Source organism: Biomphalaria glabrata, chromosome 12 (assembly GCF_947242115.1).
Source record: "Biomphalaria glabrata chromosome 12, xgBioGlab47.1, whole genome shotgun sequence".
NCBI lineage: Eukaryota > Metazoa > Mollusca > Gastropoda > Planorbidae > Biomphalaria > Biomphalaria glabrata.
In genome coordinates this window covers 8578421-8605320 of record NC_074722.1, presented here as the reverse complement: position 1 = coordinate 8605320, position 26900 = coordinate 8578421, and the positions used below count along the sequence as shown (strand labels likewise).

The following is a 26900-nucleotide window of genomic DNA, read 5'->3' as shown; positions in this document are numbered from 1 at the left end:
AGGGGAGCTAGTATCTCGTGAGTACTATCGATAGTGGTTAGGATAAAAATTGGCCAATTTTTATAATGGACAGAAATTGCACTCTATCTCTTCTATACAAATTACGTAATACACAATGGCTATCACGTGACAGTTTTTTTTTGTTTTATCAATATTATCACGAGGCTAAATGGTGTGTGTTTACGACTGGTGAATGAGGTCCTTTGAATCATTGAATGGAGTCCTAAAAATTCAGAAGAGAAAAAACACGGCACAAATACATCCATTGGGTGACAATAACACACAGGGTGACACTGTCATCTTAAGTCTCACATTAAGAAACGCATTCGTTTTTATAGAGTTCAGTTCTGGCCTTAATGGTCATTTGTCGCCCACTACGAGAAGATTTGACGTAGGTATAGATCTAGCAATGATAAAGCGGCTGCTGGTCGTAATGTAATTTTTTTGTGGAATTTCTAGAGGCATGGTTGTTGGAAGTGTTTATTCAAATATGGCGTGGGTCATGGGGTTGGTTTTTGACGCTCTTTTTAATAAAACAATCAAAGCAGTTCAACTTTTTGAATGACGTTTCCTTTCTAACAAGTTATAACATATTGTCAGGGGCGTAGCTAGGAATTTTCAATCGTTTGGGAGCCCTGGAAGCTTGTCCTCTTTGGTGGCCCCTGCATTTTGCGTAATATTCAATTTTTAATATAAAAAAAACACTAATATGGGGCCCCCTCCTCAAGTGGGGGCCTGGGGGGATTTTCAAATCTGCATATTGTACTTTGTCACTTTGGTATGTTTATCTTTTTTATTGTAGAGTGATTTCTTGTTCGACTCATTCTCATACGATGTTGGACTCTATTAGAATATATGTGTCTGGGTGACTTCTTGTGCAGCAATGAGAGTTCGTCAGTCAACGTAAATACAAGAAGTACTGACGCCCTACGGTGTCTGCATGTAAATAGGTCACCACCTTCACCATTCCTTTAGTCTGTTGAACCGTTATGATACATGATCTATTTACTGTTTTCCTCTATTTCTATAGTATTCAAAAGCATGAACATTTTACTTCGTCATTTAAATGTCGCGTTCACTGTCAGTCTTTTATGGTGCGCTAACAACTACTAACTTACAATATGTTAGCAGATTTTGTGATGTTGCATTGTACACATTTTGGTATTGAATTTTTGTTTTTGTATTTTCTTGTTTTTAACTGATACTTTACTTCTTGCAGAAGTATGCAAGATGAAAACTTCCACAAATCGTACCAGTATCTTTGATTTATTAGATCTTTAATGAAGTTTAATGTATCATCAGCAGCGGGCAGCGTTTGGCATCTGAAAGAGAGAGAGCAGGATTGATCTGAATGTCAAGAGGCATACACTGTAGACCCAAAAGGAAAGTTCTTGTAAAAGACAGGCACAGACGAAGTAGAGATTATCTAAATCGACTCGACAAACCACGACTTTGTCTGTGTTAGATGTGGCAAAATATGCAGGTCACAAGTGGGTCTGCGTAGTCCCTTGAAATAATGCACTCATCTTTAATATTTGTATTAGAAGACGATTCCTTATAATAGGCCTAGATTTCAAAATGGAAACAAAAATAAAGTTATTAAAATGTTTTTAAATTTAGAAATGCATTCATCAAGCAATTATTAGATTTAATCATTTATTATGTATTTGAACAGATATGCAGTCGTTGGAGCGACCAGTAGCATATCTGTTAACAGACATCTCAAAATCTCACAAACATTTAAACAATAACGCACATACACACACACACGCAAACACACACATAAACACCTTACTACTAGTCAGTGTTGACACTCAGAGTGAACACAGAAACAACTTTCGTATCTCCAAACAAAGCGTAGGCTGGCACATCAAATTGCGCGATTCTTTCATCACCACCTGTGACGCCTCCAATCGCTACGACTCCGCTACTTAAAAAGAGACGCACCATGTATCTGGGATGTAATGACGGCTTCATAAACTTTTTAAAAAAGCTGGATAGGGGTGTGATAGTTGTGTTTTTTTTTGAGTTGTTATAATGGGGTACGAGTACCCCGGGGGGGGGGGCACGGGAAGACTTTGAAGTGGGTACGCGTTGCACCTCATTAACTATGCTGATTTTTTTTTTAAATACCCATTTATTCTGTTCTGCTGATAAATACAAGTGTGTGTGTGGGGGGGGGGGGCGAGGGTTACTCAGCATTACAAAAATAATAAAAGAGGTACACAAAGGTCAAAGGTTTGGGAAACACAGCTATAGAGTGTGCATGCAGGGACGGCCTTAGATAATTTAGGCCCTAGGCGAAAAAAATAAAATTATGCAATGTCTTTAAAACCTAGTGTACTACGACAATAACACACTGAGGACGAGTTTCACTATTTCTTCTCTGGAGATATAAATTCCAAATTCTATGTGAGGCTTCCATCAATTGTAGGCCCTAGGCGGCTTCCTAGTTTACCTATGCCTTAGGCCGGCCTGATGTATCTGTATGTGCATTGGCTGAAGAATTCCGATGTAATTATGATCAAGGCTGATGATGTAATGGTCATCTGTTTCTCTGGCCTACTGTTAACTAGGGTGTCATGTAGCCAGCACAACGACCAATCGCTTGTACTTTGTTCCCAACTAATGTCAGGTACCCATTAGAGCTGTGTGGACCCGAAATTAAAAATCCCTCAATAGTGTTTCTCGCGTTGAACAATCTTGCACTTCGGGAGAACCATAACTTTGTTTGTCTTGAGTGATCTTGGCAATGCAATTTGAAATTAATTAATATAAATTTTGAAACCAAGTCAAATATAAAAAAAAAAATTATTCAAAACAAAAAAGACAATTACCAATCACTCTTAACCCGTTAAGAGTTTGCAAGCTAGTAAGAGGAATTGTAAAACAAGCAAAATATAGAACGTTTATCTAAAGGGGAAGAACTCCGTCATTAAAACTGTATTTAAAATATTATTTGAGATCAAACAAAGTAATGAATTACCAGTTACTTTTTTAAAAATTGATTCGTGTCTTGTCTGTGTCAATAAATAGTTGTGCTAAGTTTTATCTTGATCCGTAAATGGGTATATGAGAGATAACGTGTACACACTTTTTACATGATACACGGACAGACAGACAGACAGAGTGAGTTGATATAAGTTTTGAAAAAAAAAGGCCGGGGGGGGGGAGGAAACTGTTTTTACATGGAGAAGAGAGTGCAGTATGTAGGAGAGTCATTATTATGTATAAAAAGCTCTTGCAGTTAACTTATCGGGTTCAGATAACTTTGAAACACTGATTTCTCCCTGTGCCGGAAGCCGCAGGACAACCTCTATAATCTCGCTATACTTTCTGTTGTATGAAGAACACTACTAGAATATAAAGAGAAAAAACATGGACCTTTAGCTATTAGTGTCCTTCACCCAACATTGTCTACTCTCTCTCTCTCTCTCTCTGTCTCTCTCTCTCTCTCTGTCTCTCTCTGTCTCTCTCTCTGTTTCTGTTTCCTGGTATCTGCGTGTGTTCGGCTCTTCTCTTTCAACAAGCTGGTCATCACAGTCAAGGTCATTAGAAAGTCATTACGTTTTCTCGGGAAAATCCGAAAAAACGTCATGAACAGTGCGCGCAAGGGATGATCATGTGACCATGTTTTTTTTTTGTTGTTGTTTTTTGTGTGCGCGGTGATGTGGAGTTTTGAGGCTATATAAATATTCCATATGTTTTTGTCTTTATGGCCAAATGTCAATTTATTTAGGCTAACAATCTCAAGCAAGGAAAGTGTGTGTGTGTGCGCCTTGAAGTTCTAGGACTATTAGGTAAACTCTTATAATATGTGTAAGTGTGTATATTTGTGAGTGTGTTTATGCGCGTGTGTGATAGTTTTAGTTGTTTGTGAGTGTCTATGTGCTTGCGTATTTGTGTATACGTATGTGTGTGTGAGTGCTTTTTTTTTAGTGTGTATGTTTGACTTTGATTATTTACTTGTGTGTATTTTTGAGCGCTCTAAGTTGCCAGGGCGACTTGGCCGCGAGGATATAACGCTTCTCTGAAGGTCCCCGGTTTCAAACCTTGTGTAGTACAGATTCATCAACAAGATTATAGGACGCAGTTCTGACGAATACCTGACTTCTTTTGAGCTAAGTCACTTAGTTGGCCATTGTGTTAGCCATGCAACGCCCTCATAGCCTTATAGCCACAGAGATATGGAATTTCTATAACGCCTGCCATTTATGTGTAAAAAGGCATTAGTCTATTTGATTCTTTGTCTGTTAAAGTAAGGTTTAAAAAAAAAGTAAAGTTTAAAAAAAGTAAAGTTTAAAAAAAGTAAAGTTTCCCTTAGGATGATGTGTTTGTAGCCTACTGTGTCATGTCGCCAGCACAACGACCAACCGCCTTTACTTTTCCCCAACTAATGTCAGGTACCCATTAGAGCTGGGGTGGACTCAGAGGCGCCAGAGAATCCCGAAACTAAAAAATCACAGTCTTCACTAGGATTCGAACCCCTGGCCTCGGTTCGGAAGCCAAGCGCTTTACCGCTCAACCACCGGGCCTCCCTGTAATAATAAAGCAGATCTAATATCTTTGTAAGGGTGATACAGAACGAGAAAGAAGTGGAAGAGTGGATGATAACATTGCAAGCTTTTTATGTAGGTCAACACCATCCAGACAATTTCAATTTATAAAGGACTAGTCGACCCGCGGCGTAGCATACGCCGTTATTTAGCAGGTCTAACCTTAAGCCAATGCAACCTATGCGACCGCAGTGGGACCAGCACTTTTAGAGGACCCGCGCTAAATTTAGGTGTATAAATTATTAAATTAAACCATTTTATAACTTATAACAGATTTCCCGCGGCCTCCTGTTGATTTAACAGGAGGTCCTGGAAATCTCCTGAAATTGCAAAATATACGAGAAAGTCCTGGAAATATCCGGAAATTATTAAAATCTTTGGAAAACTCATACCAATCTCCTGAAATATACAGACGAAAATTGTCTTTTTTTTTCGCTCTTAAATTAACTATGCGGCGAGGGCGGCCAAACCCTGATGACGGTGTTGGATCAAAGCCAACTGGAAGTCCAATACCCGATACATGGCAAGCCTTTCAACGCAAAGAAACCGACTCTTATAGGCACGTGGAATGTAAGAACCCTGAATCAATGCGGTAAACTGGCCCAACTTTTAAGAAAGTTTGACTCTTACCGGCTGGACATCCTTGGGATCTGCGAGATGCGGTGGACATCAAGTGGACAAATAATCAATGATGGCAAGACAATAATATACTCAGGACATGACAAGGAGCACATTGGTGGTATAGGAATCATCATGTCTAAAATAGCAGCTTCAGCGCTAATTGCTTGGAAGCCGGTCAGTGACCGCATCATTACAGCTCGACTCCAAACAAAGCAAATTAAAGTCACTACCATCCAAGCTTATGCCCCTACAGAGGATGCAGAAGATACCATCAAAGATAATTTCTATAATCAACTACAAACCACTCTTGATGAAACACCTACTCACGACCTAATTCTACTGATGGGAGACTTTAACGCCAAAATCAATCCCAACCGAACTGGCTTTGAATATGTAATGGGACCATATGGCTCTGCAGAAAACATCAGTGATAATGGCGAGCGCTTGATTTCTCTCTGCGCATCCAACAGCCTTTCAATTGGAAACACATATTTTAAGCACAAACAAATACACAAAAAAACATGGCGATCACCAAATGGAGAAACCTTCAACGAGATAGATTACATTTGCATCTCCAAACGATGGAGGTCATCTCTGTTAGACGTGCGGACCCGCAGAGGAGCTGATATCGGCTCAGACCACTACCTTGTCAGTGGCAAATGTAAGCTCCGATTGAAACGCCAACCAAAACGAGCCACACGACCCCGCCCATTTAATGTAGAGAAGCTTAAAGACGGCAATACTGCAGCACAGTTCCAATTGAAACTAACGAACCGCTTTGAGGCTCTTGCAGATATATTGACCCTTGAAGAAGAGTGGGCCAACTTCAAAGATACCACTATTTGGTGCGCGGAAGAAGTTATTGGAAGGAGGAGAGGTTCATACAAGGAACGGTGGATACAAGACAGAACATGGAAATTGATAGATGAGAGGAAAGAGGCCAAACATAGACGAGATCAGAAAAATGAAACACAGGATCGCAGCCTAGCGGAAGAAGCCTATAGGGAAGCAGATCTGAAAGTAAAGAGAAGCTGTCGGCAAGATAAACGGGACTGGATTGAGCAGAAGGGACAAGAGGCACAAGCGGCTGCAAGCAGAAATGACACAAAAACCCTCCATCGTATTGTCCGAGATCTCACTGGAGCAAAGAGTGGACATGGGGCACCAATAAAAGACAAGCAAGGCAAAACTTTGTTAACGAAAGAAGAACAGGATGCAAGATGGGTAGAGCACTTTAAAGAGACCCTTAACCAACTGTCGCCAGACCAAACTTACATATTCAAGGATCCCTCTCCAGACAATGATCTCAAGGTCAAGACAGACCCAATAACTGCTGAGAGGTTACCATGGCCATTGCAGTGTTAAAGAATAACAAAGCACCAGGACTAGACATGATATCAGCAGAAATGCTAAAATATGGGGGACAGTGTATTGTTAACAGAATGACTGATCTCTTAAATCTCTGTTGGCGAACTTCAAAGGTCCCAGAGGACTGGCAAAAGGGAGTGATTGTAAAGCTTCCAAAAAAGGGCAACTTGGCAGACTGCAACAACTTGAGGGGCATTACTCTCCTTTCTGTCCCAGGCAAAGTTTTCAGCACTGTTTTGTTGAGACGGCTTCAACAGTCTGTAGATGAAAGGCTCAGAGAAGAACAAGCAGGTTTCCGAAGAGGCAGATCATGTACAGAGCAGATTTTCGTTTTACGAAATATCATAGAACAAAGTCTTGAGTACCAACAACGGCTAACGATCAGTTTCGTGGACTTCAAAAAAGCGTTTGATAGTGTCCACCGAGAATCACTATGGAAAATAGTTAGAGAATACGGTATCCCAGAAAAATTCGTCCAGATCCTACGACACCTTTACAGTCAGTCTAGTTGCTGCATTAAAACAGAAGAGGGAACAACAGAGTTTTTTTTACAATCGAGACAGGTGTGAGACAGGGGTGCATCTTATCTCCCTTCCTTTTCCTCCTAGCCATCGACTACATAATGAGGAGAGCAATGAACCAGACTGCCTTTGGTATTCCATGGCATGAACAACTCCGATTGACGGACTTGGACTTTGCTGATGATGTTGCACTACTCGGGGCTACAAATAAATGCATTCAAGAAATGACAGAGAGGCACCCAAAATTGGCCTCCGCATAAACTTGGATAAGACTAAAATTATGCGAGTGGGATATAAGGCAAAGGGTGTCCCCGTCAGACTTGGCGAGTCAAAGCTTGAAGAGCTGGACAAGTTCACGTACCTTGGCAGCATCATAACAAATGATGGAGATGCTTACCATGATGTAGCGTGCCGAATAGGAAAGGCAGGGAGCATTTTCCAAAGGCTGCAGCCTATTTGGACTAGCCAAGCCATTGGACTCGAGACAAAAATACACCTTCTCAACACAATCGTCATTCCAACTGCTACATATGCATGTGAGACGTGGAAGTCATCTGTCAAAATTGAGAAAAGACTAAATGTGGCTCAACAGAGATGGCTGAGACGGATTTTGGGAGTCAGTTACACAGACCGGATCTCAAACAAGGAAATCCTATGCCGAACTGGGAGTAGAACACTTAGTGAGGTTGTGACTGAGCGTCGCATGAGGTTTGCGATAACATGGAAGCCAAAACGAGGAAAGCGCAAACAGGAACGTCCTCGTATTACCTGGCGACACACCTTCATGGAGGACCTCAGAACAGTGGACACCAGGAGGGAGGAGGCTTCAGACATTGCCAGTGACAGATCATTATGGAGACAGCTTGCCGCCCAATGCGCCGAACGGCGCGGGAGGACCTAAGTCTAAGTCTAAGTAAATTAACTATGATAACTCCCTCCGTCCGAGTTGCAAAAATAAAAGAGTGATCTTTCCATTGTGTCCACACTCTTGAGCATGCTCTGTCGCCTCGATAGTTCCTACAGCGTAGATTACTCCACCCCCCCCCTTTTTTTTTTTAACGTGAGGTAGAAATAAAAAAAAAAAGTGATATTGCAACGGTCCTGCCCTGCTATTTTGTGACTACGTGTTCTCCCCCCCCCCCTCTTGTTTTCTCGTGGACTATCCGTAGAGTGACCGGTCACTTCATCCCCGGTCACTTCATCCCCGGTCACTTCATCCCCGGTCATTTCATCCCCGGTCACTTCATCCTCGGTCACTTCATCCCCGGTCATTTCATCCCCTGGTCATTTCATCCCCTGGTCACTTCATCCCCCGGTCACTTCATCCCCCGGTTATTTCATCCCCTGGTCAGTTCATCCCCCGGTCATTTCATCCCCTGATATTTTCATCACCTGATCATTTTATCTAACAAAAAAGTATTAAATGAGCAATATTTAATGTATTCCTTTTTTATTTAAATGAGAAAAAATAGTAACACTTTAGATTAGAATAAAATTAAAATTAATGCCATTAAAAACTATAAAAATTTAGCATGTAAAAATAAAGAGGTAATGTAAAAAAAAGTGTTTTTGTGTTGATCTACATCAGTAAGATTAATTTTAAGGATATAGGAATCTCATCATGACGGGTGTCAAGGCCTACTTCCACTAATATCTGTATGTGTCATGCTAAATGTACCCAAGTCCTGGATAATACCATAATGACACGTACAATGACAAAATAAGATTCAGAATGCCACTTTACCGACATATAACATGTTTAATTACATTATTTTCACTATAATACAGAAAAATAGTTAGAGTCTACACTTAGACTATATATATCCAAAAAAGTCCAACTGTCCTGGACTAGGAACAAAAACACACACTGCTTTATCATGAGTTACATTGTTCAACAAAACATCTCACCAAACAAAAACAACCCAAAACAATAACAGTTTTGAAATCAACCACCTGAATTGCCCCCCTTCTCCTCTACAGTAAACAGGAGACCCAGGCTGACCAGAACTCAGTCCTGACATTTCTCCCCCCTTTAATTTTTGTCTGTTTCTGGGTTCATTTAAAACAGACAAACTTCCAATAAAGAGATTTTCCAAACGTAAATATATCAACATGCAAACAAAAGTAATCTTGGTACTAAAACATAGCCTACAGTTTGTAAAAAAAAAACAAAAAAAAAACGATGTATCCACATGAAATGTCAATACTATACACAACCTGCTAGGCAATAATAATTATATGTATAAATATATATATACATATATATCAACATGTAAACAAAAAAAAATAGTCAGTGAACAAGCATATTTTCCGAAATGTAAATGTTATATACAACATACTAAGCAATTATAATTATATATATATATCAACATGTAAACAAAAAATAGTGTGCAAACATATATTCTACCTTTTGTAAAAGGCGGTTAATTACATATCCCCAATCCTAGCAAACAAATAACTTTGAAATGAATAACTATTAAATGTCAGTTATCTGTAATCAATGTCATGTTGGTCTATTCTGTTAGTCTAGATAGAAAGTCAGCAATTACATTTAGTTTGCCCTTTAGATGTTCTACATTAAAGTTAAATGATTGTAATAATAGAGCCCAACGACAAATTCTATTATTCCCATATGTTGCGCTCTTCAAAAAGGCCAGTGGTCTATGGTCACACTGAATTGTGAATTTAGCGCCATATAAATATCTGGACAAGCGTTGCACCCCCCAAACAATGGCAAGGCATTCTCTCTCTATTACAGAATACCGTTGTTCTCTGGGCAACAGTTTTCTGCTCAAGAACTTAACAGGATGGAATATTCCTTTTACTTCCTGCAAAAGGCAACATGATATGGCTATGTCCGACGCGTCTGTTTGCACAATAAATGGTCTATTAACGTCTGGTAATTTCAGTATAGGATCTCGTGTCATGCACATTTGAATTTTTCTTAATGCCCGGTCACATTCTGGAGTCCAATTGACCCTCGTCGGTGTCCCTTTTTTTAACAATCCAGTAATTGGAAATACTATTTCCGCGAACGCTGGAATAAATCTGCTATAAAAATTAGCAATACCTAGCAAACATCGAACCTCTTTTTTCGTTTTTGGTGCTTTTATATTTAATACCTTGTCTCTGTTATTGGGTTCTGGGTATATGTTTCCTTCACCTACAATATTACCCAAGAAAGTTATTTTAGGATACGCGATTTCGAGTTTGCTTGGCTTGATAGTAAACCCATATTCTTTTAGCCTGGACAACACTTTCTCTAGTGCTATTAAGTGTGATGACCAGTCATGCCCGAATACACAAATGTCATCAAAATAAAACACAACATTTTCCAGTCCTTTAAGAATGGTCCTAACAGTCCGATTAAAAAAACTAGGAGAATTAAGCAGACCAAACGGTAGATATTTAAATTGAAAGTGACCACTTGGTACCCTGAATGCAGTGTACTTCCTACTATTCTCTTCTATTGGTATTTGCCAGAAGCCTTTTGTTAGATCTATCTTTGTAAAAAATTTGGCACTATTAAGTTGTAAGAAAAGATCTTCTTGGTCTGGAATAGCCTCCGCGTCAAATTTGGTAACCGCGTTTAATTTCCGAAAATCTATGCAAGTACGTACTGTTGAATCTTTTTTCTTAACCAAAACGACAGGAAAGGCATAGGGCGATTGAGACTCTTCAATAATGTCCATTTCAATCATGTTCTCTATCTCCTTGTCTAAGACATCTCTCATATGAATAGGAACTGCGTATGGCCTCAGTGTAATAGGCTTTTCTGTTGTGAGCTCAATGTTGAATGATTTAACCTTCGCTTTACCCGGTATATCAGTAATTATATCTTTATACTTCTCAACTAGCGTCTGAATCTGTTCTCTTTGGGATTCGGTTAATTCAGTATTGATACTAATATGTTCCCTGGAATTTGTACTCTCAAGAGTAGGTAACTCAGTAACTTCATCCTCTTGGTTATCATCTTCCTGGTCGGTTACAAGGGACGCTATGCACGCATGTAATAATTCTTCTCCTTGACCCCCATACAATACATGAGACGCACTTCCCGAGAGTTGTAGATCACTATTTTCCTTACCCGTACATTCCGTGTTGTTTTTTTCGTGATATTTTACTAATCTGTTAACATGAAGAATTTTTACTCGATTGCCTTTCTTTATTTTTACATTAAACTTGTTAATTCTTTTTTCTACTTTATAAGGCCCCTCCCAGTGCAAGGCTAACTTATTCTGTCTCTGTGGTTTCAGTAAAAGGACAGAATCACCTGTTTGAATATCTTTTTCTTTGCTATTTCTATCATAATACCTTTTATAATTTTCCTTACGTTTTGAGCTATTATTCTGAGCTATTTGACAAGCCACAGCCAGCCTACTTTTTAGGTCTAATAAATAGTCAAACACATTCTTTATTTCTGGTTCTACCTGTTGATTAGTAAAAAGATCCTTTAGAATTGACATAGGCCCCCTGACTTTCCTTCCATACAACATTTCATAAGGGGAAATGTTAGTAGACTCATTTGGTACCTCTCTGTACGCAAACAGAAGTGCATTTATAACTCTATCCCAATTCTTAGGTTCTGCTTCGGCCGTCTTTCTCAGCATGCACTTCAAAGTCCCGTTAAAGCGTTGTCTTGGGTATGTCGTTAGCAGTAGCAGTCGTTTCAAACAGTTCTAAGTAGAATAACAAGTCCTCGTTGTCTGTCATGCATTTTAGGTTTTTGTCTAACTGTTTACTCTGTTGGGGGTTGTCGTTAACTGTCATGTCTTTCTTATCCATTTCATGTTGTCTTGCTAGTTGTTTGTCCTCCATCTCTCTTATATGTCTTCTCTCCTCCGCTTCCCTTGTCAGTCTATCTAAGTCAATTTTCTGTTGGGCCTCTATAAATTTCTTTAACGTTTTGCCCTTAAACCCCAACATCTGAGCCTGGGCTACTATCTCCTCAAATGGACGAGGTATAAACTCTGACATTTTCCTACAGCAGTGTCCTTTATTACAATATTACCTCACAAAATGATATACATACAAAAACAATTAAAGCAAAATTAAAATAATACTAATACCTCTGCTCATACTTATGTTGTTCAACTGGTACTCCAACAGGTTAAAGACAATAGTCCAAGGTTATCCAATAATGTGATTTCTCTTAGTCTATTTCAGGTAGATAATCCAACAGGTAATCCCAACATGGCTTTATACCTACGCGCGGTACCGGTACTTGGAATGTATCACATAAGTTAAATTCATATAAGTATTATATCCAGCAGTAGCTTCTTCAGTATAATCCTAATAGAATGTACCACAAAAGTTAAATTCATATACGTAGATAATCCAACAGGTAATCCCAACATGGCTTTATACCTACGCGCGGTACCGGTACTTGGAATGTATCACAAAAGTTAAATTCATATAAGTATTATATCCAGCAGTAGCTTCTTCAGTATAATCCAAATAGAATGTACCACAAAAGTTAAATTAATATAAGTATGAGATCCAGCAGCAGCTTCTTCAGTATAATCCAAGGAATGAGCGTATTGGTAATCCAATTATGAGGAACGAAATTGGCCATGCATATACACTTATGTTTAGACGTACGAGGGGGTGCTACTATTACTTGCTAATAGTGAACACATTCGGCATGTTAAATCATTATTATTAGATAGTAACAGCCTAAAATACAGACGACGAGTTTCCGCTCCTTATGGACTTGAACTCTTTCATTAGTACACACTTGGAGATATGCGCTGTCTGGGTGCAACATATACTTCAGGTTACTGTACTCAGAGATATGCGTTGTCTGGGTGCAGCAGATACTTCAGGTTACTGTACTCAGCGATATGCGTTGCCTGGGTGCAGTAGATACTTCAGGTTGCAGTACTGAGAGATAGATGCTGTCTGGATACAGCATATACTTCACTGGAGATTGATGCAGCCATCACATGTAGTTGTTTTGGACGGGCCCCCAAAATGTCAAGGCCTACTTCCACTAATATCTGTATGTGTCATGCTAAATGTACCCAAGTCCTGGATAATACCATAATGACACGTACAATGACAAAATAAGATTCAGAATGCCACTTTACCGACATATAACATGTTTAATTACATTATTTTCACTATAATACAGAAAAATAGTTAGAGTCTACACTTAGACTATATATATCCAAAAAAGTCCAACTGTCCTGGACTAGGAACAAAAACACACACTGCTTTATCATGAGTTATATTGTTCAACAAAACATCTCACCAAACAAAAACAACCCAAAACAATAACAGTTTTGAAATCAACCACCTGAATTGCCCCCCTTCTCCTCTACAGTAAACAGGAGACCCAGGCTGACCAGAACTCAGTCCTGACAACGGGTATTTATGTTCACATAACTATAGGCCCACCAGTTTCGATAGCTAAATGGAATATCAATAATCAAAATACATACTTACATATACATGTAGAAATGAAATATCGATAGAAATAAAGTCCTATAACACAATTTGTGACTTTCATGTTTAAAAGGAAGTCCGCCTTTATTAGAAAAAAATAAAACTTTATTTCAAGGCTAAAAATGACTCGCCCATTTTCAAGAAAGAGCGATAGAAAAATAAAATAAAGTGAAACATCATCGTACTTTCACCACAACTTGGCCTTTGATGATAAGTTATCAGCGGCACGGTCATAATTATTCTAATCGCACTTCTATCTCTCAAAAGATTCCCTCTACTTGCACCACACCTTGGCCTTTATTGATAAGTTATCAGCGGCATGATCATAATTATTGTAATCGCACTTCTATCTCTCTATCTCTCAAAAGATTCCCACTACTTAAACCACACCTTGGCCTTTGATTATTACGCTATAGATAAGTACACATCCAGATTTACCATATAATATTAGATTTCTCATTAAGAATACAAAGTGGATGAGGAAACACCATAAACGCATTATAATATGTCATAAAATGTCAAAAAGAAAGCATTCTACATAATCATATTTATATATAAAATATTTAATTGGGGATGAAATGACCAGGGGATGAAGTGACCGGGGGATGAAGTGACCAGGGGATGAAATGACCAGGGGATGAAGTGACCGGGGATGAAGTGACCGGGGATGAAGTGACCGGGGATTAAATGACCAGGGGATGAAGTGACCGGGGATGAAGTGACCGGGGATGAAGTGATCGGGGATGAAATGACCGGGGATGAAGTGACCGGGGATGAAGTGACCGGGGATGAAGTGACCGGGAACCATCCGTAGAGTGATCTTTCCTTTACTCCTTACTACTCGTTTAAACTGTTGAGGGAAGAAGAGAATTATATATATATAGATACGTAAATCAACGATGATCATTTTGAGCAGGAATGACCAACTTTATTCGGATTGAGAACCACTTGTCAGAAACTGATTCCCTTTAAGCAATTGTTGATAACCGGTGCTTGTGAAAAAAAAAATGCCGGTACTAAGTGATTAGGTGCCGGTACTCAATAGTTGATTGCCTAACTTTTAACTATTAAAAATTAAATATTATGCGTTAAAATACAAAAAAAAGTCTTTTTTTTTTTCAAAAAGGTGCAGGTACGCCGTACCGGTGCGTACCGTCACACAAAAAAAAAAAAGCCCTGTCGATAACAATGAGCTGAACATTGGAGGCTACATTTTGAAATGTTGGGATGGTTTGTAAGGGTCAGACACGCCAAAGACAGGATATGGGCCATGGTGTTCAGTTTGATTATCACTGATGTAGAATCTATTAAAAAATTACACGGATGTGTTTAATAATATCCGGCTCTTATGTTATTCAGGTTCTAGGAGAATGAAGAGCACGTGACTAGAGTTTATCCAATCATCATCGAGGCTTGGTTCACTAACAATAAAAGTTGAGACTTCAAGCTGCCGCTAAAACCATGCTCCGTGAAAGAATTTCTAAGAACGTAGCAAGTGAAGAACAACGCTAGAAAACGACTGAACTATTTCGTTGGAACGCTAATAAAATATAGTTGTTGTTTTTTTTCTTTGTACAAAATTACTTCATTTGAGGTCTCTGTAAAACTGGTTTCTTTTTTTTTTAAATGTAATTGTGCATTAAATAATCTTTGAAGATCTTTGTTAGGGTTGGTGTCGCCTCTTGTCCCCACCCATATCACCCCTTCCTAAAAACATTTTTTAAAAGAATGTTGTTGTTTTTTTTACAAATGTTATATTAACTCACTGTCTGTCTGGAAAAAAGATTGTTCACGTTATTTCTCCCACACCCAATCTCGGATCAAGCAGAAATTTTGCACAACTATTTCTTTTACCTGACAACACAAGACTGAATAAAAAAAACTAACTACTTGTAATTAATTGTTTTGTTAACCATCTCGAACAAGGGAAATAAATTGTAATTGACTGGTGTGGTTGTATAAGTTGAATTTAGCCCTTTATACTTTGCTTTAAAGTTTGAAACTAACACTAGATGACTATAAACCTTCTATTTTCATAAGCCCATCTCTAGTACAGTGGTTAGTGAGAAGGCTTGAGGAGGCTACCGCCCCCGAGTTTGACTCTAGCTCGTTCATCTTTTTTTTTTTCTACATAATTGCATTCAAGAGACCTTAAAATTAGTTTTGTTTAGAAAAAAATAAATCAAAATTGTATGTAAATTAGGTCCAATGTGGCCACCACGATACTGAAATAATTTTCAGCACTGATTACTCAGCTTTTATTGACTGTTAGTTTGTATGACTTGCACTACAGTTTCTAAATGGATTCCCAAGGAACCCTAACAGAACTTTCAAGATATAATGGCGCTTCGTGCCGTCTGTCATGATTGGTCCTCCAATGCATGTCTTTTGAAATTTTAGATGTTACAATGATATTTTTTTTAATTTTTAGCCCCCTTTAAAGAGCAATTAGGTATAATACAAGTCAAACAAAAAAATGAATATCCAGAATTCCTTCAGGACCAAGGAAAGAGATGCCATATTCACATCTATAACTGGGTCTACAGGAAATATTGTAGAAGTGTTTGGAGCACCTATGGTGGGGAAGTCTTCTCTCATAGACCAGGTGGGTATTAGGTCTACTTCTTACACTCTTTAATAATATTGTTAATTTTTTTTTTTGTTCATTAAAAAATTGATTCTATGCCCACATTGAAAAATATTTCGAATGAGACTGTTTTTAACTATATGTATAATGATACTAATACTCATGGTTTCGCCTGGAATTTAGTTTTGAAAGAGCGAAATTTTTGAGAAAGCAATGAACTTAGGTGGTTTCTTCGTTTTCGAAGCAATGGACTTAGGAGGTTTGATAGAGACAGATTAAGATTAAGGATGATAATCGATCGCAACGCCCTTACAGCAATGCCCCATTTTAATACTCCAATATTGTACGTAATTTGAATATGAATAATGAAAATCACCAGCAAACATTTAAAAAACTAACTTATCAGGCAGACAAAACATAGCGACACACATGTGTGATAGTTTATGTTCTGTTTTGATACTCATTTAGGCGTCCACTACCCAGACACCATAAAAGACACCATAAAAGAATCGACGGGTCTGCAATTGAAAGGGTTTCTATCCAGGGCAAAATGGAGAAAGACGGTTGACAAATCTTGTGTGGTGTCCTAACGGTCCAACAGACTAAGGGATAGGTGAAGGTGACACACCGTTACGGCCTCCTCTTGATAGGCCACTAATTGACGTGGCCACGATTTGGAAGTTTTTACTATTTTTTTTTTAAATAATATAACAAAAATAAAACAATGACAATTTTAGGTGAGGAAATTTCTGATCATCCGTTCACATGTTTTCCTATTGGGTAGGAATGTATGGCCAGGTCGGTTGTTGCTTTTTTCCTTAACCTTCGGAAATGAACAAAAGACTTAAATATGTTTTATACATCGAGAATGAATTTTAGACGCTTTTATTTCTTGGTGAAATCTACGAAGTCACTGGCGATACATGACAATAATTATTAAAGAGACTAAGTCTAGATCAGAGTAAATATTTGAAACAATTTATTAAGAATATAGGGCCTAGGAGTTTTATTTCTTATACATTTATTTTCTGCATAAAATTTTTTCACATATCTAAGAAATATTAGGCTTTTAAATTACATTTTTTTTTTTAAATTATATCTTAGGTTGTACAAGAGATAGCATCTTTTGATTTCACTTATGGTAAAAGGACACTCTGCTACAGAATTCAGTGTAAGAATATCTACACCCTGCAGGATTTGTTTGCACAAATCTCTACAGTTCTGTGCCCAGACAAGTTCCAGACTGCGACAGAGGATTTGAAAAACTTCTATGACATGAACTACATCTTACAGCACATCAAGAAAACCGTAGACACTTTTCCTCGTTCCAGACACATTCTAGTCTTCCACAAGTGTGAGAGTTTTCATGCTAATGGAAGTAGTCATTCCTTCTTGTCCTTCCTTGGGGAGATAGTGACCACGCTTCAGTGCACTGATCTCAACTTTCACCTGGTCTTCAGTACGTATAAGAGATTCTCTCTAAGTGGATACAGGACTTCTCTAGTTAATGTTGGAATGTTGATTGATCCAGTGGATATCTTACATCTATTAAAACAATACGTTCCAGGAGTGGATGTCATCCCGTATGTCTACATATGTCAAAGATATCTCTGTCTTCCAGGTGCTATAGTTCAACTGGCCACTCAGTATGTTTCAAAAAATGTCTACATGCCCAAAGTACTTGAACACTTCCTCCGGAGGGACTTGACATTTTTAACACAGATTTTTCAGAGTCGGCTTATCGAGGTTTACGATTGGTTGACGAAATATGAATTGGAATGTATTTCTAGGATCAACTCAACGGGATGTAATCCTTTTTGTAAAGGTTAGATCTAAAAATCAACGACTAGCTTTTAATTCAATGGACGAAACTAATGATCTATTGACATCTTAATTTTGTATATGGTTTAAAAAAAAGTTAATATTTCTTCATTCCCCTCGTTCATTAGTCAGGGAGGTGGTAGGGGGGGAGGGGGTAGATAACTCGTCTTACTGTGAGATAAAGCCACCAGTGGCTTTTGAATGTAGTCATCTCCCCAGGGTATGTTAGTACAAAAATAAATTATCATGCGTCAAAAACTACATGGCCTTATGAAGCAATTTGTGTACTTTTTAAAGCGTGGTCTAAAGTGGCAATTGGATTCCAGGTCCAGTGAAAACAATTGAAAGGGGTGCTTTGCTCCAACGCTCACGCTTCTTTGGGTCTACTGTTTATATGGGGTCTGCTGCTTACATGGGGTCTGCTGCTTACATGGGGCCTACTGCTTACATGGGGCCTACTGCTTACATGGGGTCAGCTGCATCATCGTTTTGAATCTTCGTCATGATTGCCTCGGGATCCGGTCAATTCGTTTATACCATCTTAGCTCTACATTAGAAGAAAATCTGCTAGTTGTGTTCGTAGAATAAATGTGTTAAAAATAAAATAATAACCAAAATATTTTATCATATAACTACATACGTTTGTGCTACAGTGAAAAGAATTGTGTCTTCCATGTCTTTGCGTCTTAATCTAGTCGTGTAACTTAATTAGAGACACAAACTCTATACAGCAGGGGTTCTCAACCTGTGGGTTGCTTTGGGGGTCGATTGACGATATGCTAGGGGTCGCCTAAGACCATCGAAAATATGGATTGTTATTGTCTATTCTTCTATTGCTGTGTGTGTGTGTGTGGGGGTAGCGGCAGAATGGGGGATTGTAAAAAGGGGTCGCCGAGCTTAAAAGGTTGAGAACCGCTGCTATACAGTCTTAGGTTTTTCTTGCTGATTAAGGCTACCCATTCCATGGTCTATTGGCACTATGGAAAGAGCACTTATACGACTTTGTCCTAGAATATGGAATAAGAAATTATATTTTTTTTTTACATTGATTCAACAGATTTTGTGGAGAGCTTATTAGGCCACGATAAACGCGGAAGCAGGAGTTATCACTCTTTAGTTACCAACTTAGTAATTGAAGAGTTTGACCATTCCAATCAGCTGTTTGTCCACCCACTGGTACTTTACAAATGTAGCCTCGATCGTCCAGTCACAGGGCAAGAATGTCTCAATAAAGTCAACAGGTAACTAAAGTGTATGAGTCTGATGTGTGGGATTTACGTATCGGTTAAACAAGCTTCAACTTAGGGCAACCACTTTCTTTGGTGGTCGCTAGAAAATTGCCCAACTGAATTTTGATGAATAATTTTTTTGTAGCAAAAACTATATTATTTCATTATCTAAATACTTTCTAATTGATTGTATATCAGTTTCACCCTCTAGTCTAAGTATATGAAGAACATATTGGGCACTAACATATTTAGCATTAATAAGGGGGCCCATATCTCAAATATATAAGGGCTTTATTAAGTCTACATGTGGCCATGTGTGCCTCTGTATCTCTATTAATTTTAGGTCTAGATTTATTATTTATCATTTTCAAAATTATATTTCGGTGTTATGGTGTGTGTGTGTGTGTGTTTCTATGGTGACGGTGGGAAGAGGTTAAGGATTGGTTCTGAATGACGCAAGATAGGTGACATTGTCGTCATTTGGTCTTAGTTAGAACAGAAGACTCCAGAACATGAAGCTGAAAGGTTGTGTTGTTGTAATGAGTTCGATTTTGTTAGAAAAAAATGATTACTAAAGTCTAGTACAGGGGTGGCTAACCTAAGGCGCATGCGCCAAAAGTGAGAAGTAAAAAATATTGGTGCATGGAACCAAAAGGTTGGCCACCCCTGTACATTTATTTCATTGTATCACAAGTTTCTTTTGTCTATATTATAAATAAAGTTATGTTTAGTATTGTTCACAAGGAATCATTCAAGTTAGTTGAAGTTTTAATATTTGAGATATAATACGCCTACAACGGTTTAGTTGTCTACCAGCAGTTTGGTGTTATAAATCAACGACCGGTAACAACATACGGTTTCTGTCATTCTAAAGTATGTTTCATTAGTTGTTAAACAATGAATAGTTTAGTTTAGTTAGTTAAGGCGTATTGCCAACTACTGTTTCGTGCTAAGAGATAAAACAATAGCGAATAATTTAACAAGTAGCGTATTTTAAAAGAGTAAGATAAACAAATAAAGGTCTACTAAAAGATATTCAATCTACATCTGTCTCAGTTACACTCAGTTTATCGGACGTATCCTGGTCAAAGCTGAGAAAAACATCCAGCTACACGGGGTCAGAGGTCAACCATATGGGTGTCATCGTTTGGATTGGCCGAACATTAAACATTTGTTCCTGACAGCACTACAAGGTGACTTCAAGGACATATTTAGGGTAAGGAACTCAATATTTCTAAGAATCCCACAACCCCTTTTAAAAATTATGTTTAGTACATACTAAATCGGCTACCGGTAGATATTGGTTTTGTATACGTTGAAAATGGCAAAGTAAGTAGGTCACAGATTGGTCTTTACAAAACGTGATATACATCATATTGTAGCAATGCTTAGACTCTATTACAGCGGTTCTCAACCTTTTATGCTCGGCGACCCCTTTTTACAATCCCCCACTTAGCCGCGACCCCCCCCCCCCGCACACACACACAGCAATAGAAGAATAGACAATAACAATCCATTTTATCAATGGTCTTTGGCGACCCCTGACAAATCGTCAATCGATCAAGGGAGGTCGCGACCCACAGGTTGAGAACCCCTGCTCTATTACTATCCTTGTTATTGATGACTGTTATTGATGACTGTTTCTTGTCAGGTTGCTGTGGTAGCCAGGAGACTCATGATGGTGCTGGACCCGAACGATGCCAAACGGTTCTATGGTGGACTATACAGGACCACAGAAACTTACGGCAGTCCTAGAGAGTCGGCCGTCATGGAGGCATGCCTTGGACACATCACGGCTTCAGGAGCAGGTACATCGACTAGTCACATGTAGTCTTTCAGTTTAAATCCGGCATTGATCCTTTTCAAGCCGAAGCGTCTCGGGTTCGTATCCAGGTGAACACTGGGATTAAAATTTTGTGATTTTTACGACGTCCCTGAGACCATTTAACTACAATGTCGGTAAATGTAAAGGCGGTCGGTCGTTGTGCTGGCTTCGTAACACTCTCGTTAACCATCGACTATAGAAACAGAAAACCTTGACATCATCTGTCCTATAGAGCGCAAGGTCTGAAAGACTTTTTCTCTATTTTTTCATTATTAAAAAAAAAGGAGATTCAGTACAACCAATATAGATTGATTATTTTCAAATACTGTGAAATTACTGCGTACTTTCAATAAAATGAAACAAATATTCAAATATTAAATCGTGAAGCTAAGAGATTTGGCAATATAACAGCCCCTAATACTTCGGATTGCCCAGCTTGTTAAACAATGGAGATAATAAGGGCAATGTTGGTTAGATTGGACTCATCTTAAAATTGTTATTTACTCAGTATCTGAACCACACGCGAAGACCAGGGGTTGGACGCTTGCCATTGGAAGCATTTTATAGGTAATGGTAATGGTGAACCATTACCACTTCCGACGTTAACAACCTTGAGGAAACGAGGTCATACTGCAAAGGCAGGAACGAGGTCATACTGCAAAGGCAGGAACGAGGTCATACTGCAAAGGCAGGAAATAGGTCATATTGCAAAGGCAGGAACGAGGTCATATTGCAAAGGCAGGATCGAGGTCATAGTGCAAAGGCAAGAACGAGGTCATACTGCAAAGGCAGGAACGAGGTCATATTGCAAAGGCAAGAACGAGGTCATACTGCAAAGGCAGGAACGAGGTCATAGTGCAAAGATGTAACCTGATACAAGATCAAGCAATATCCAACAAATGAAAAAAGAAAGTACAGATATCACTGGATTGATTTCATCTGTTAACTAACTCCCTGTTTATACACAGTCCTTACGTTGTAGTTCCAGACATCTAGTCCAACAAAACCGTTGTAGGCTTATTAATTTATTAAATGAAAAACTTGAATAAAACTGGTAAAAATTACAACTTGCTAACAATGTCTGTGACATCTCTAACTAGATAACTTTTTGCACAAACTGTTACGATAGTAACAACACAATAATATATGTACCTACATGACATCCTTATAAATGCATATCTTAATTTTTGACAGGTGTAGATTTCCGTCGAGCTTTGGAGCACCTGGACTCGGCATTGGATACACTGGAAACTAGTGGTCCAACATTTTTCTACAAGTGGGCTTTACGAAAGAAGGCTATCATCCTCTACAGAATGTCAAGATATCCTGAGTCGAAAATGTAATAGACCTAAGAAAAAATAAATAGTTTTAAATATATTGCAGATTATTTCTATAGTGGGCATTAGTGGCTATTGTTAAGTATATGCACCATTTATCAAGCAAATAATATTGTCATTCAAAGTGGTTGAAATTGTGGCCTTTGTATTAGTATTTATAATCTATTGGAGTGTAACTCTATTAATGCAATATTACGCGGTTATTTGTATACAAAAGAAACTCTTACATAAAATACTAATTGTATACTTGCCGTCATTGTGGTCCAAGTACTTTGTAGACACCGACACCTCTAACTTACATTATAATTAAATGTGCAAAGGGCTAGACATAACTACATGTATAATAAGGCTTGTCTTCGAGTCCAATGATTAATGAGGAATGAAGTATTTCCCGTGGCTACGCAGCCCCAGATATGACCTACATATTTTGCCTAACTCAGCACAGGCATAACCATAGTCAGCCGGTGGTCGATTTAGATTTTCTTTTCGCCGTCTACATCTGTCCTCGACAGCGGATTTTCTTTTGGTCTCAAATGTGTATCCCGCGGCTTTTGTAAGTGACCTTCAGCTGTCTCGTTCTGAAGCCGCCTGCAACAAGGTGCTCAATTTTAAGTCAATTAAAGCACATTGGCGCCTAAGCTGGTCTTTAAAGCGTTTCCGTGGGGCACCTGTTACGTCGACCACCTTTCAGTTCATCAATAAAGACTGCCTTTTGGCATACGCTTGTCCCCCATACGTAATACGTATGTATACACCATGAATAACTTAATTAGATCAATGTCATTATTCAGGATATCCTTACTCAAATGAAGATAATAAAGCAGCCTGGTCGTGTGGTATGGACTGTCTTTCGATGGTCATGATGGTCTCGGGTTCAAACTCTGCCAGACTCCACCCACAACCCCGCCGTTCTGCGGGCGGTTTGGACTAGTGTGTAGTTGACCTTTAAATCTGAATGAACATCCGAAAAGTAAAAACAACAATTTTTAGTTGTTTTTTTTTTTTAAAGTTTGGAGTATACACTAATGCAATTGTTTTCTGCAGTAGTTTATAAATGGTAGACGCCTAGCTTCTAATTCTGAAAAAAAAGGCAATACTTGACCTAATTATTATACTTATTTTTTTTTTCCTTTTCAGATTTTTCCAACAAGCAAAATCAGTCAGACATGAGATCGTCTTGCCGCCTTCAGATAAGCAGACGTTCTGTGTGTCAGACCTGCAAGTGCTGGAAGACGATCTGATTGGGGAAATCTATGAAACGATTCCAATGATCTTCTCAGGTAGCTGTACATTTCTTCCCTTTAGTGACGTCATCACTCAACTTGATACGCCCATAGTTATGTTATTGTAAGCTACATTGCACATTCAAACCTGACCGTATTTTTGACGTAAAATATCTACACCACCAGGGGAGAATGAAGAAGCGTTGAAGAAGATGATGACGTTGTACGAAACTATCCACGACAGATACACAGACCACCCAGACTACGATGTCTTACTGAACAGTATTGGTCTAGCCTTTCAGAGAGGTCAGTTCAGTCACATGTCACATGATGTAACCTCGTGTGTGGGGTTTGTAAAATGGTTTACATGTTTCAGATGTTCCTTCAGTGTTGAAGATAATTTACTTCCTAGTCCGAACCTCCCGCGGGACGACGGGGGATGGAAGCGGGCAGGGTTTGAACCCGGGACCATCGATAAGTCCGAACGACAGTCCAGCGTGCCAACCGCAACGACCAGGCAACCAGTTCAGTTTCTTATTCCTGTCACGTAATCTAAAGGCCTATGACACACAATCTTGGTTTCGTTTAATTGGGCTAGAACGTATGTATCAAACATCTTCCTTAATTATTACTTATTTTATCGTGGTTTCTGTAACTAACAAAATGGCACGGTAGTAGGGTGTCAGGTGTGTCGCGTCCTGGCCTGATACACAGTGGCTAAGTACGCATCGTAAGCAAATAAAAACCAGTAATACGAGGAGTTACTTAACACTCCCAATTTATGAAGAATATTGTTATCAAACTAAGACACTTAACGCAGGAGTAATATTCAAGCTAACACGTTAGGAAAAGTAATTCAACCGTAATATTTATTTACAGTGTAGTATGCTATCTTAGTATGCTGTGTTTATCCATTCTGGCTTAAAAATGGTCAATGTCTATCAATAAATTGAGTGTCAAGGACTAAATAGATATGGAGTAGGGGTGATTAGCTTTCCCTTTAAAGATAGCCCTGGTCGTGTTTTTTACACTAATATACACAAATATGAGCCTTGTACTTCTATCTACAAACAATAATTAGTTACTGGCTTACTGGGCTATGAAATCACGCGGCTTGGGTTCTGTGTAACAAAAAGTAACTCGTTCAGGTGTCTGTTCTTTAGTACTGCTTCCTAATTGAGATTTATGTCCAAGTAAGCAAACTCGGCACTCTAGAGGTGTGGCCTGTAGTCCAGCCCCCGTAATTGACATTTTTTTCCTAATAAGCAAACTCGTTGTCCGGTCACCCGTGTAGAGGTCTGTCTATCAATGAACTCAATGGGATGGACTAAACAAAAAAAAAAAAAGGAGGGGTGGCAGTTGTTCATCTCTACCTTTCGAGATATACTCTCAGAGCCAGACCGACGTCTGGTCAGCGTGACATAGTCAAGAAATAATGCATCTTAGCATGTAACGAACCACTCAAAGGTACAGACAAACCAAGTGAAAAAAATGTGCCAGCCATTGCTGCTCTGTGTTAAAGCGCATTTATAATGTATAGTTTCCTTTCTATTTATATTAACACGCATTGTCTTTATAATAAAAGATGTTTGTTGCATATTCATAAAGGGCCTATTTTTAAGCACATTATTATGTTTTAAATATAGGCCTAAAAGTTGAAACATTATATAACAGACTGTAACGGAATGAGGTCCACTTTATACATATAAATAGGTACAAGGTGTATTGTTTTTACTATCCGGTCAACTATTATGCAGTGATATTCCAATACGACCGGATAGTGAAAAATGAAATGGCCGAATATTTGTCCGGAGCCGGATATAGACACATTTCTTATTCCAAACGGCCTTCTTAACTAGTGCTATTAGAGCGTCGAATGGGTTGACTGAATCAGCTAGAAAACCTAACGACTTAGCAGAGTTTAAGTCATTGATTAACATGCATGACTAGATTGACACATGAAATGCGTAATTATTTCCTTTTTTTTTTAAGTAACGTCTCTAATATATAAGCTATGTTTTTCCTATTGAAACAAACTGAAGATACCTATGTTTTAAAACCCAGACTAGTTGTTCCTTTGTTTTCCATTACTGGTTTAATGTATTGTTTTAGGTTATCAAGACTTGCCCCGAGCTCTGGAGTGGTACACAAAGTCACTTAAGCAGAGGTCACTTCTGGTCAGAATCAACCCGCAGAGCATGCTGGTCACTTTGAACAACATAGCCATGATCAAACTTCGAACTGGAGACCTCGGTACTTGTAGTTTGAATCTTCTCATAGTTTATTGTTAAGTCTATAAGAAATAAGATGTACGTGTTGGCACTGAGTGGCATACATTGCTTGTCTATTGAAAAGAGAGGCACGAGCTTGAATCTCCAGAGGAGACCAAGAATCTGGATTGTGATTTGTTGAACGCTCAAAGGCATCTTGGAATTTTTTTCTTTAACCCTTACTCCTTCAACACATTTAAAGGGTTGGGAACAGAGTGCACTCTGCATTTCATAGGAAAATGGAGAACAGCTTCATTGAACATGCTTTAGAAAAGTGTTTAACATTATTTTATAACTAGACTAGCTGATACCCGTACTAAGCTACGGTTAAAATATTCGGTATACATATGTTGTTGTTTTTTTTCCCCGGATTAGTCTTACATCCCTAAATAAAAACGGCCCGCATTACAACGCTCCCCCACCTCCAACACAATTATTTAACCGTCAAATTCTATGTCTCTTTTTTTTTGACTCTTTCATCATTCAAACGAAGGGCCCGCAACCCCCCTATTATAGAACATGGACAAACACTTCTAAGGCACATCGGTGAAGCCTTCCATCTCCCCACTGGCGGATCCATAGGGGGCGGTAGGCGATCGCACTCCCGCCCACTCTGCCGACCCCCCCCTCGCAGGGGGGGGGGGCACGAATTTTAGTATAGAATTCAAACAATTTGTATACTAATTTATTACTTATGTTAATAATATATACTAATTATTTTAATTTCAACCTATTTTTAGATTATTTCGCCCCCCTCCTCTAGTATGTTGCCCATAAACTTTTGAGTGGGGGGGCGGTCAAATTTATTTGTAGCTTGCTAACAGAATCAGTTAAATATGATTAAAACGTGGTATTTGTGTTTTAACCGATCTTTATATTATGTCGTTCCCCTGTCGGTCGATTGGGAGGGGGAAATACCTCTACGGCCCTTTCCAACTTAACCTTTTGAGTGGGGGAGGGGCGGTCCTACTTTTATGGGGAAATCATAGTTTGTGAACAAAATTAGTTGAATTAAAATATAACATGACTGATTTTTTTCTTCGCGTAAAGTTGAGAAACACTGCTTATATATATATATATATATATATATATATA

At 38.6% G+C, this 26900-nt stretch overlaps 1 protein-coding gene across 3 annotated transcripts in view; it reads left to right on the top strand.

Moving 5' to 3' along the window:
• The first annotated feature begins 3605 nt into the window (after positions 1–3605).
• Positions 3606–26900, top strand: part of LOC106053586 (uncharacterized) — a 33396-nt gene continuing 10101 nt past the window's right edge. Inside the window, exons 1-11 of one of the 3 annotated variants that reach the window (XM_056005804.1) lie at positions 3606–3800; positions 14873–15107; positions 15945–16118; positions 17205–17925; positions 18979–19162; positions 20207–20366; positions 20802–20958; positions 22170–22314; positions 23450–23592; positions 23722–23841; positions 25648–25788. In XM_056005804.1, coding sequence (XP_055861779.1) covers positions 15990–16118; positions 17205–17925; positions 18979–19162; positions 20207–20366; positions 20802–20958; positions 22170–22314; positions 23450–23592; positions 23722–23841; positions 25648–25788 — 1900 coding nt within the window. In that variant the 5' untranslated portion in view covers positions 3606–3800; positions 14873–15107; positions 15945–15989. Of the gene's footprint in view, positions 3820–14872; positions 15108–15944; positions 16119–17204; positions 17926–18978; positions 19163–20206; positions 20367–20801; positions 20959–22169; positions 22315–23449; positions 23593–23721; positions 23842–25647; positions 25789–26900 lie in introns of all 3 variants that reach the window. The other 2 variants (XM_056005803.1, XM_056005805.1) reach the window with 2 other exon arrangements.